General features: G+C 42.8%; 1 protein-coding gene across 2 annotated transcripts in view; it reads right to left on the bottom strand.

The window, feature by feature from the left end:
* Positions 1–798: 798 nt before the first annotated feature.
* IP6K1 (inositol hexakisphosphate kinase 1) overlaps positions 799–12,152 on the bottom strand; it is a 32,122-nt gene continuing 20,768 nt past the window's right edge. Inside the window, exons 3-6 of one of the 2 annotated variants that reach the window (XM_039334056.1) lie at positions 9,843–10,053; positions 9,391–9,563; positions 8,824–8,999; positions 799–6,429 (exon numbers count right to left, since the gene is read on the bottom strand). In XM_039334056.1, the coding sequence (XP_039189990.1) occupies positions 5,923–6,429; positions 8,824–8,999; positions 9,391–9,563; positions 9,843–10,053 (1,067 nt within the window). In that variant the 3' untranslated portion in view covers positions 799–5,922. The remainder of the gene's footprint in view (positions 6,430–8,823; positions 9,000–9,390; positions 9,564–9,842; positions 10,054–12,152) is intronic. The other variant, XM_039334057.1, reaches the window with a different exon arrangement.

The raw sequence follows: 12,152 nt of genomic DNA, 5'->3' as shown, positions 1-12,152 counted from the left end.
GTCTCTGCCAGAAAGTACAACAGAAAAGTACATTCTGAAACGTAGAAAGAGCTGCTTCGGATTTCTTAGGGCAGTGGTGGCGAACCTATGGCACGCATGCCAGAGGCAGCACTCAGAGCTGACTCTGTGGGCATGCGTGCCATGTCCCGGAGGTGGCAACCATCCCTCTTCAACCAGCCACCTGCTAACTCGCTGAGATCCCACATGGCTGGATGCATCCCAGCACCCATGCGCTTGCTGGTCTCTGTGTGCAGGGGCCGATGATGTCAGGCAGCAACTGCCCCGGCCCTTGCCTCATCTTGCCCTGTGACAATAGCACCCCCACCCTGCCTCGCCTTGCCTCACCTCACCCCACAGGACAAGCCCCCTGCCCACTGCCCCACCTGCCAGAGATCCCCTGGATCTCCCCCAACCCTGCCCGGCTCCCACAGGCATCCCTCCCCATAAGCAACATTGAGGTAATCACACCTACCTTGGCCACACCCACCCAATCTGCCATGACCATCACAGCCACGCCCACCCAATGACCCATGCCCACCTGGAAATAAATAAGTGGGTTTTGGGTTGCAGTTTGGGCACTCGGTCTCTAAAAGGTTCGCCATCGCCGTCTTAGGGTGTATCATCTCAGACAGCGATTCTAAACCTTTTTCAATCCACTTTCTGCTGAGCAATAAGTTCATTTTAACAGGGTAGAGTGTGTGTGTGTGTGTGTGTGTGTGTGTGTGTGTGTGTAACCCCGACGCGGTTATGTTTATAATGCCTGATAACATGGAAATAGCCACACAAAGACAAAAGCCACTCAATAAATGTCCACATTTTATTTATATACACGTAGGACTTTATGCACAACAGGAGAGCTAAAGGTGCAGTGAATGGAGTTAAGATACTGTTATTTCTCATGCCCAAAAGCACTGAAATAAAGACTATGGGAAATATACTAGAAATTTGTAATATGACGCAGCATCCCTCCCAGGCAAGTCGAAAGGGACAGGCGGGAGCCACTCCCTAGGGTGCAGGTCTGCTCCTTGCTCTCACAGTATGTAACATTTTCTCCCTTTCAAAGCAGTTCTCACAGAGACCATTCTGCCCCTACACTTCTCAAAAGTATAAAAAACGATAGTTTGCTCCTGAGATAAGCATGCAGTAATAGTACAAATACAACCAAAGCCGGAACCTGATGAATGACTCTTTCCAGACTTACTGTAAAGCAAGCAAAATACATAAGCCTTGAGTCTTTCTCCCCCTCCCCTCAATCAGAGAGGTTTTTTTTTTTTTAAAAAAAGAAGAAGCCTGAAAGCAATAAAGCTTGCCTCTTTTTAAGCTTAAAAGGTAAACTGTCTGTTGAGACCCTTTTCCAGCAAGCAATAAAGCAGGATCCTTTGCCCTGGCGCTAGAGCAACTCTCACCCACAGATTGTACCTCCACGTTATATCCCCAGAGCCGCAGAACGTGTCGCGTTGTCAGGTGCCATGGGCTTGCAGCAAGCTGCTGGGTGTAGCTCCCAAACTAGATCTTAGCTGGCTAGCGAAAGTGCTTTTCCCCAGTGGAAACTTCTTTTGGGCCTCTTAAAGCAACACCGACAAATTCAATCTGTGAGCAGCAAGTAGGCAACTGGACTCGCATTCACTTTCTGATTTGGTCCTCTGTGGAAGGATAGGATGCACATGGAAACGTAGCTGCAGAAAGGATAAGGCTACCGAAATCAAAACTAGCGTTCAGTCTCTACCAGCGTTTAGCAGAAACTTGGAAAGGTTTTCTTCTTTCAGCTTTCTTAAGGTGCAAAAAATGGTTAAGAGCGTGGAATCCTAATGCAATATGGTCTCCGTGACACGGAGATCTTCCTTGGACTCACAGACGGAAGATTCTCCAAAGGTCAGCTCAAGAGGAAATATTTGAACAAATCTTTCAAACAGATCACGTAGCAGTTCCAGGCTACAAAAGGTGTCGGTCAAGAGCACCCGTTCAAACTGAAAGAGCACAAGCTAACTTAACAGAACAAGATCAAACATTGATAAAAAGCACGGTGAGTAGTAACCTTAGTTGAGGAAAGGAAGAGACACTTCCATGGCAATAACTGCCAGCCATATAAAATAAATTGAATGGTGAACTCCCGTTTGGCCTTTATTAGAAAGATAAGAGAACCGTGCCTATGTATGCTAACAGTGCCTATGTATTGCTAGAAAAGAGAGCTGGCTATGTATTCCGGAAGGCTGAAAAGCTGATTCATCATCTATATGAAGGCAACTACACAGTACGTGCAAAATCCTGCTATAAGAGCCATCACTATTGGACGTAAGTATCAGCAAACCGTAAAGGGCAATAAACAGACTCTGCTGTTCCAGAAGGAACAGACTGAAAAGTTTATTTACAAAAGTCCTCAAAAGAGGACTTGAATGTATATAATGCATGCAAAATGGCTTTTTTGAATACAGCTCTCCTGATCAGCATCCCCTTTACCAAGCAGGTTCAAACTCTCACATGGACCCTCTGTGCATCTTAATATTGGATCGAGTAAACTCCTGTTTTCTGATGAATTAGAAAATACAAGGGAAATATCAATACCCCGGGCTTAACCACGGGAAGAAAAGGACAAGTTGCTTTACAGCAACTGAAAAAGCCCACCAAATGTCATACGGAGAGTTTTGTTTTTATCTCTGCAAATTACCTCAGATATCTCCACAGCATCTGCAATAGAGCTTTCCAGTTCAGGGACAACGCCCCTAAGTAGCATGAAAATCCTGATTACTATTTTGTGTTATTCTATCTTCAGTCATGAGGTAGAACCTACAGAGAAGTGGCAGATTACCATCAATGGTCAATGGCCTCTGTGGTTTGAAAAAAAAAAAAGAGGTTTGGCTGCAACACTGAATGTTGCATTTTGCTTTACTGATTATGTTAGCCTATTAACAGTAACAAAACAGAAGATGAACTAATGCTATAGGGAAAAAAACATAGGACAAGTTAACTTTGTTTTATGTAGATTGAATCCCATTTGTTTTTGGTTTAAGGAAGAGAGAGACCTTGGATGTCCATTCAAGCATCTCTGGCCTACTTACCACGGGACATATTCTTTCTTGGACCAAGTTCCACAGTTGTTATGTAAAACAGCACCAACAGGAACATCTACTTGGCAGTTACGCATAAGAGATCCATAAACTATTTAACAACACAACTCCAGAAGGGCTACCAGAGACCTAGAATATTCCTTTCGTTTGAAAGGTGCACTTTTGAACTAACTACCACATTTCTCAAGGCATGTGGAGGAAAGTTGAGGAAGGCAAATGTTTAGTTTTCTATCTTTGGATTTGTTGTATACCTTTCGGTGCCTTTTAGAAGGCCCTATCGCCCTACAGAAGTAATTTCAATTCAAAGCAAATGCCAGGCTGCAGAAGATGGGTTTGCCAAATGCCAAAAGGGATGGATGCCTTAAATCTAATTTGTATGATGAAGTCTACTTGAATTCACCTGTTCTGATAATCTGGATCTTTTCCTAATAATTCCTATGAATGTTTCCTTACACAGTTTTGCCTGTACTCTCCCAACCACTTTAGTGCTGATAAAACTGCCCAGAAGCATATGTACACATTCATACATAAGCTCTGCAAAAAACAAAAACAAATTAAGGGCACGTGTATAATAAGCACCCAGGCTGATAAACTAATTCCATCTGTTTTTGGTTTAAGGAAATATACAAGGTACTTGTATATCAAATATACAAGGTACTCGCCAAAAACAATAACTGTCTTTTTGCTTATCTTGAAATTAAAGATTTGAATCTGGAAAGCTTACTGCTCTAGAACAAAACTGTGCTTTACACTGTTTGAAAGCAAACCACAATGCTAAAATACTGACAAAAACATATTCTTACTATTTTTGTACTTCTGCACTGAGCAAAAAGAATTACTAGTCTTATGAAAACCTGAAACAGGAAAGGGGGGAAAAAGCTATTTACAAGCTCTAGAACTTGCGGTGTAAAAATCTGAATAGTTCAAAAGTATTTTATACACATCTGTTTTAAAACAAGGCAATCATTAGACAGGAAGTAAACTCCGTCGAGTGGCTTTCTAGATCGATTTTTGTTGATAACAACTGGAGGGATAAAAATTCCCTTCCAGCCTTCAAATTTTTACAGATGTTTTGAAAGGTACTGTTGATCTAAAATGGGACATAGAATATGGTGCCACAATCACAAAAATGTCAAGAAGTAACTCACAGAATATATTTTTTTTAAAAGATCCAGGAATCAAGAGTAATGCTGGAAGAGCTGCATTACTTTCTTCCTAGCACAAACATCTTTTTGCCTTGTGGGAAAAAAAAGCAAGACCCAAGGTTAGTCCTGAATGGTCAATGCACCAAGGTGACTCTCTCACCTGCCTTTCAAAATAGCCTCAGCAAGGTTTGCTTCTGCAGGTCCGTACTGGCACTATAAAAAAGCTCAACCAGAAGTTCTTTGATGAAAAAAAAAAAATCCCAAAAATGCTTGCAGGTATTTGTATAAAGGCCATACACACCCCAAGGGAGGCACAGATTCTACACAAGGACTTTTAGTCAAATACCAGTTCTTCTTAAAAACGTCCACAACAGAGCCGCAAGATCACTGTCCTCAATATTAATAACATCAGTTCCCTACGGTAGCAAATCCCTTCCCACAAAGTGCATTTTCCAAGAGGTCTAGTAGTGCATTTATCTCCGCTAGGCCTAGCCTTAACCAGAGCAACCATTCTCTAGGGTCCGTTCAACACTTCTTGGTGCTGTGTTTTTGCTTGCAAGAGCTACAAATTTTCTATTGTGAGATTACTAACTGTAGGAATAAGGCCAGCAAACACCAGCTCCCTGAGGTGAAGACAAGCACGGGTGATAGTACTCTTTACCAGAAGGCCATCATTCAGAGCCAAACAGGCTCTTCCATCCACAGTGGGAATGAGTTTTCAAAACAAAAAGGCCAACTTCTCATCAACTGCCTCTTGAGTGCTTCACTAGTGTGGATGGAAGCTGTGTGGAAAATATCAGTTTGGCAGGGAAGGCTGTTGAAAGGGAAGGGGAAGGACCATTCAGCATCACAGGGTTTAGGTGTGACTGAGGCTGGAGGCTACTGGGTCTACCAGAGGAAAGAATTCATACCTGATAAAACATCATTAATCCCAGAAAGTATTTTAAGTATGTTTAGCTACCTTAGTGTCGTGTGAAGACAGACATCAAGACCACTGTTGTGGACATCTGATTAGGTATTCCTGGAATTAATCATTTCAGTCAACTGCAGGAAATTGGGGAGGTACGGAAGCTTCATCAAAATGATGCGAAGCAAAATCATTAAAGCATTGCACTGGTTTGCCTTTGGTCATTTATTTCCCCAGTTGGGATGACCTGCTAAGGACCAGGTTGGAGAAGATAAATGATATATTATATGTTCCCTCTAGAAGACTATTTCACATCTGCTCAGGGGCAAAAAACAACAGAGTGGGGCCTGTGTAAATCGTGTGCATCGATCAGCCTCAAAAGCTTGAATGTGAATGCCCATTTTGAACACACACACAAAAAAGAGACTTTCAAACCACTGTGCCGCGTTGGAAAGTTGACAAGGAAGTGGACTATTGGAATCCCAACATCTACACCCACTCCTTCTTTTTTTGGGGGGGGGGGAGGGAGTTTCTACGTTTCTGAAAGACAAGGGCTATACACAACAGATCCCAAGCCCCAGACAAAATGCCCTATACTGGAGCCATGAATTGATTTGTCCCACAAGGAGTTCAGGCCGATAGTGAAAACTGAAAACCATTTTGCCAGGATCATCCAGGATATCAAGTCCTTTGTCAAATACATTGAAACAAAGTGTATTTTCAAAGCAGAAGAGTCTGCTTTCTCTGTGCCAGTAGGGGTCCTGTCTGTTCCTATCCTTGGGAGAGAAAATTGGCCAGCCCAAGGCTACTGATTCTCATCCCTCATCTGACCTATTATGTTGATAAGGCTCTCTAGTCCAAACACATACCCCATATCAGGGCCATCATGTACAGTGGGGTCATCCCGAAAGCCTTTGAATGTGCTGTGTGCGAAGTCAATCATACGTACATCCACCTTGGGCTGGAAGGAGACGGATTCTGTGTTGCTGACATCTTGTAAGTTGTCAGCGGGGGAGAGGTCCACTTGTTTTAGGCGCACCTCTGCTTTGCGGTCCAGGTGTGTCTCAGATCGAGTATCCTTCCCATCATAAATAATGAGCAAGGAGCTGGAATAGAACCGATAAGAGGCCTGCCTCTCCAACACAGCCTTTAGACTCTGCAATTTGCTGAGGATGGGATCAAAAAGGTCCTTTCGTAGCTCTATGCCATTGTGCAGGTACTGGCAAAGGGCACTGCGAAAGCCCTCAGTGGAAAGACCTCTGCCGTAATATTTGTTCCTGCACAAATAATGCCCTGTATTCAGCTGATAGACCTACAACACAAGGAGAAAGCGTGCATTAGTTTAGAAGCATAGTCACATTTTAGGATGGTAAGAAAACCAAGTGCTACTGATCCATTATTATTTTCTACCGACGCTCAAGGAAATATTTGCATTTTGAGATGGCAGTACTCATAAGGGCTGGCAAGAGGAAACAGAAGCATTGGATCAATCCTTCAAAATATAGTTTATACCAAGAAAAAAAAAGGAAGTGCCCTAATCTGCCAATTTAAATTATTACTGAGGGCATTCCTCTCCATTAGACTAAGTAGCCCAAAAAGCCCAGAGCACTAAATCAAACACAATATAGCTCAAAAGTATTTCCAGGCAGATTGCTTTGTCTCCTGTGCATAATGCTAGCAGTTATTGGATAAGGGTAGAAGCTTTAGTGTTTCCATACAGGAACAAAACCTCTTCAATCTCTTTCTTGAAATTAGTAAAACCCTGCTACAAATTTTTAAAAGCCTACAGAGAAAACTGCTGACTGGATAGCTAAATGCTTTTCAAACTAATTGCCCTAGGCATTCTCATTCCTAAGTAAAACATCCCACAAAGGTCATTAATCAAACAAAAGTTACAGAAGGAGCAATTTATTTTAAAGTCACGCCATTCACATCAGCTTGGAAATTCAGAATTTGGCTGTAAAATCAATAGAAAGTTTTACAACGAAGATATTTTCCCACCCTGTTACCATCCAGCAGGGGGCACCAGCATGTAAGGAATAAAAAATACCTAGCTAAAAAAAAAAAAAGTCCCAAATCCTCTAAACTGGGAGATCAATGAGGTAGTACCTTGACCAACCTACATTCCTGGTGCTTTGAGCGAAGAGGCTTAGAAAAGGAGGTTAGATCCATGTTACATCTTTCCATCCTGAGAAACAAAATGGAATGCAATTTCCTCATGTCCAACCTTACTAGTCCAGTGTAATAAGGATTCTCTTATCATCTCAGACCAGGCCTGTTATTTCAGAAAGTCCCATGACTTTTATGGGAAATGAGCTCTATCAGCTGGAGTACCTCTGCTGCTCAGAATTCAAGAGAACTGATCTCATTTAACTAAGGAAGTTCACGCTATAGATCTCTGTTGCTAAACACTGCATTATTCTGCAATTCCTCTACCCCAGGGGTCCCCAATCCTTTTGGCTGCAAGGGTTGACGGTGTCGGTGGCAGTGCACAGCAGCAGTGTGGGGGGGAAAGGGATGTATTCGTGGGCTCAACCTTATCTCGCGCACGCGCAAATGAAGCTTCCCATGCTTGCCTGCCGCTTGTGCAGCCCAGTTTCCAACGAGCTTCAGACTGCTACCAGTCTGTGGCCCGGGGGTTGGGGAACCCTGTTCTACCCCACTTAAAAATACAGTTCTATATTTATTTGGAAATAAATCATATCATGCCTTATGGATCTATTCCATGACAATTCACACAGCAATAGCACTTAGACTTATATCGTTTCATAGTACTTTACAGCACTTCCTAAGCAATTTGCAGAGTCAGCATATGGTCCCCAACAATTTGGGTCTTCATTTTACCAACCTCGGAAGGATGGAGGGCTGAGTCAACCTTGAGCCAGTCAGGATTGAACTCCTGGCAGTCAGCAGAATTAGCCTGCAATACTGCATTTAACCATTGGGCCACCACAACTCCTAGTTCACATAGGACAGTGATGGCGAACCTTTTAGAGACCGAGTGCCCAAAAACTGGCCCCGCCCCGTTCCACCCCTGCCCCACCCCGCCTGCCTCCAGGGCCCACTGCAGATTGCCCAGGCAGCCCCGCAGCGCCATGGTGGCCACACCCTCTGCCTGTGCCCCGCAGCATCAACTGCATGCTGGCTGGCTGCCATGTCCTTGGCTGCGCTGCTCCGTGTGGGCCACGCTCGGGGGGGGGGGTCGTGGAGGGAGGCGAGGCTGGGGCAATGGCATGTGTGCCCACAGAGAGGGCTCCGAGTGCCGCCTCTGGCACCCGTGCCATAGGTTCGCCACGAATGACATAGGATTTGTCATTCTTTTCTCCCACTGAGATCTGAACATTGTTCAGTGGTTTCAAGCGTTCCTTCTTCAGGTTTGCCCTTTAACTCACAAAGGGTTGAAAGGCTGAACTTGGATGAAAAGAGCTTGAAGTTTTTTGCACTATTTGCTCATATGCCTTCCAATAACTCTAAAAATATGTGATTGGTTTAGGAGAAATAATGTGGTATGTATTCTATTAATACAATCCTTTTTTTATCCTTTCCTCTCCACGCATACCCTGTTCCCCAAATCTGTTCTGGCCGGACCATTTTTCAAAAATGGGGAAGAGATTCCAGGTTTCTGCAGAAGTTGGCACAATATCCAATGCTTCGTACACACAGGAAGAGGCCAGCGGCCACATTTTGCTTGCGATTCATACAGTACCTGCATTCCACAGACTCGGACTCCTAGTGTAGCTGAGGTGCTTTGTGCACATTTCTTCATCTGCCGAGCAGCCTTCTCCTCAGATGCATCATCCCCATGTTGTCTGGTCCCCATTTTCAAGTCAAGCACACAGGGAAGTTTGAAATGATGCACCACATTCTCCAGCAAAAGAAATTCTGAGAGGCTGGTCAAGGAGAATTGATCTCTTGAAGCTCTCTGTTGATTTCTACTGAAATACTAGAGAACATTCTATCACTGAGCATATGTTCAGACAGACCAAAGAATTCAAAGAAGGAAAAGAGTACTGTACTATACGTACAACTTGGCCACCAAGAGATAGGAAGAATGTCAATTTGCCCTCTTAGAACTAATATTTGAGTATTCGTGACTGAATACTGGAAATGGCCAGAAGAAAACAATGTCACAGGGAACTATTTGCACCATTATAGTCAATACCTTATACGAAGAATAAAAGCAGACACCCTTGTTAGAATCCACAGATATTGTGTAAAAGTGATCATGTTGTAAAACGCTATATTGTGGCAGATTTTGCCACTTGGAGGATACTGTAGAGCTTTCGTTCCTTAGACTCCGAGCGCATGAGACTCAGTTGTTGCTTGTGGCAACGCAAACTCCACGGGTTAAAGCTGATCTTCTCAGAACTAACACTACTATTTCCATCTAGCATCTGAAATGGAACATCTGAATGGAAGCTCTTGAGGCTCTTTGTGTCCTGGATGCTGTGGGTACAACATAATATGACAATGACGGTAAAAAGCCCTGCAATATAAGAACTGTTACAGCACAGAATAACATTTGGGTTGCTAAGCTTAATTCATATATATATATGAATCATCCCACACCAGAAAGCCGGTGCCAATCTCTTATCATGGATCTTTGATTTTTAAAAGAAATCCAAGAGGATGCTTAAGAAAAGGGGCCTCTTAATTACCCATTAGAAGGAAAGCAAAAGAAACCAACCACAAACAACCCCCCCCCAAAACCCCACAAGCCAGTACCTTTCCGAGGTCTCAGAAGTGAGCCCTGCCTTCTCCTCCTTATGCTCACTACCACTGCCTGATTTGTTGAGGCTCCTGCGGGAGTGTTTACGACGTGGCTGGTCCCTCTCTGGTGTATCATCTTGCTCCAAGGTTTCGCTCTCCACATACGGATATGCTACCAGGTTAATGTAGCCATCACTGTCTCCCTCAAAACAGACAGACACTACACCTGCCAGAAATCAGCCATACGATTTCAGCATGCCTCACGTTAAGATTTTTAAATTAGTAGATCAGAAATAATAAAACTGCTAATGGTTTTCCCAAGGAGCAGATTAGAGAGAGGAAAAAATGAAAATGAGGCTCATAAACCCAGCTGTAGAACTACCGAGAAGAAAAAGAGGGCTAAGAAGCAAGTCTATAATCTCTCCAATTTGAGTATCTCGTACCACAATGTATTTATAGAATTGTTTAAAAAATATATAATTCCCTGTAAATACTGAAGAATTTCCTCTTTTCAGTGGGTTATGTAAAGCTGCTGTGGGCTGAAAAACATAATGGTAGCTCTCTGAATGAATTGCAATAGATTACTAAATGTATTTAATTCCCACACAATGGCACCTTGGTACTCATTGCTAATTTGTTCTGGGAGGATGAGTCACCTGATTTACCAGGTGACTCTTTATTTCGGCTGGAAGAAACAGCAAGTCACAAGACAGCCAATGCCAGGAAGTTTACCTTGCACGTCAAGCATAGAGAGAAAAATGACTATTGAGACAAGATTTTTGCTTCAAAACGTATCAAGTACCAAATTCAATGAGTTTTGAAGCAGTCGAATACTGTGGTATGACTATAATTTAATTTTCACAGTAAAATGTCCGACTTGTTTACCCAGGCCAGGGTTCCCCAAAATTGGAGAGACTGCAGAACTGGAGTCCCAACAGAGCTTCACGCCAGTCCTTAGTCCTGAAGTTTAGGTGGCTAGAGACAAGACAGTGTTATCCAGGGTTGGATGGTCAGCCATCAACGAAAGCAGCCTGGAGATGTCTTTTATTATGGTTGGTATATTATTCTGATGATGACTGGTCACAGTCAGCCGTATATTTACACTGGATTTGGCATTTTTATCCACCTATCAAGTCCTTCCCAAGAACTTGGAATAAGCAGGTGTGGTTGTTTGATGGAGTTAAAGATTATTGTTTTCATAATACTATTAGTTAAAATAGTATTTAGTAATTATTTACAAATAATAAATGTTGGGGGGGTCAATGAACAATCTAGAATTTCACGAAGGGACTGGTGAATGAAGAGTTTGGAGATCTGTACCCTAGATTATTCTGCTGATATGAAAGTGTGGGATAACAGGCAATTGATTTGGAAATGTTATTTCCATTGAGGTCTGTCAGTTAAATTGGAGAATTCTTTTGTACTGTATATTTTGCACTGGACTCCACTGGATCAAACCAGTCATCCGAACCCTAAATTTCTGCCTACCTGTGTAGAAAGCATTTGTTGTACCATAAATGGAGCAATTTAGCTTGAAGAGATACCAACTGTTGAATAATTGTTGGAAAAACTGATCAATGGAAAAAGGAATTAATTTATGAGAGAGAGAGAGAGAGAGAGAGAGAAATTCCACACTTTAAAATTTTCTTTTAAATAGATAAGCAACAGATATGTAATAGGTAAAAGCCTATAGATGTAAGAGAAGGACTGGCAGAGCCAGAGGGAGGAGTAAAAGGCAGGATCAGATAGAATCATTATGTAGACATAAATAAACTAAGCCCTCCTCCTTGATTGCTGTTGATCCTTATCTAACTATAACCACGTGCTGACCATTAGCTGAGAAGATTGCTGTGTATAAACTTATAGCAATAAATCAGTTAAACTAAACATTCATACGTGGACCGGGCCTTTTGCACCTGACAATAGCACAGCAATTCCCAAGTGATGGCCATAATGGAGCCTGACCAATCCGATTTTATGGGGAGGGGTTTGCAGCAGTTGCTAAGTGAAAATAGCAGTCAAAAAATGAATGCAGCATTTGTTAAGCGAACCCACTGTTCTATATTGCACGGTTTTACCCAAATCCAGAAGTGCTGGGTTTTGGCAAAATCATCATGCGACTGTGGTACATTCACAAATGCAGCCATATTGGCGAGCACCTGAAGTGTGGGCACATGACCACATTCGGGGGGGGGGGGGACAGAATCAGAACTTTGGATTTGGATTGTAATTCCCCCCTTTTCTGGAAGGGTCGTAACTTTGAATGGACACTCGGTGACCATTTGTAAATCGAGGACTACCTGTATATTCCACAACAGTGAAATC

The sequence above is a fragment of the Crotalus tigris genome, unplaced genomic scaffold (assembly GCF_016545835.1).
Source record: "Crotalus tigris isolate CLP2741 ecotype Arizona unplaced genomic scaffold, ASM1654583v1 scf7180000017625.6296891, whole genome shotgun sequence".
Lineage (NCBI taxonomy): Eukaryota > Metazoa > Chordata > Lepidosauria > Squamata > Viperidae > Crotalus > Crotalus tigris.
This window is presented reverse-complemented; position numbering and strand designations above follow the sequence as displayed.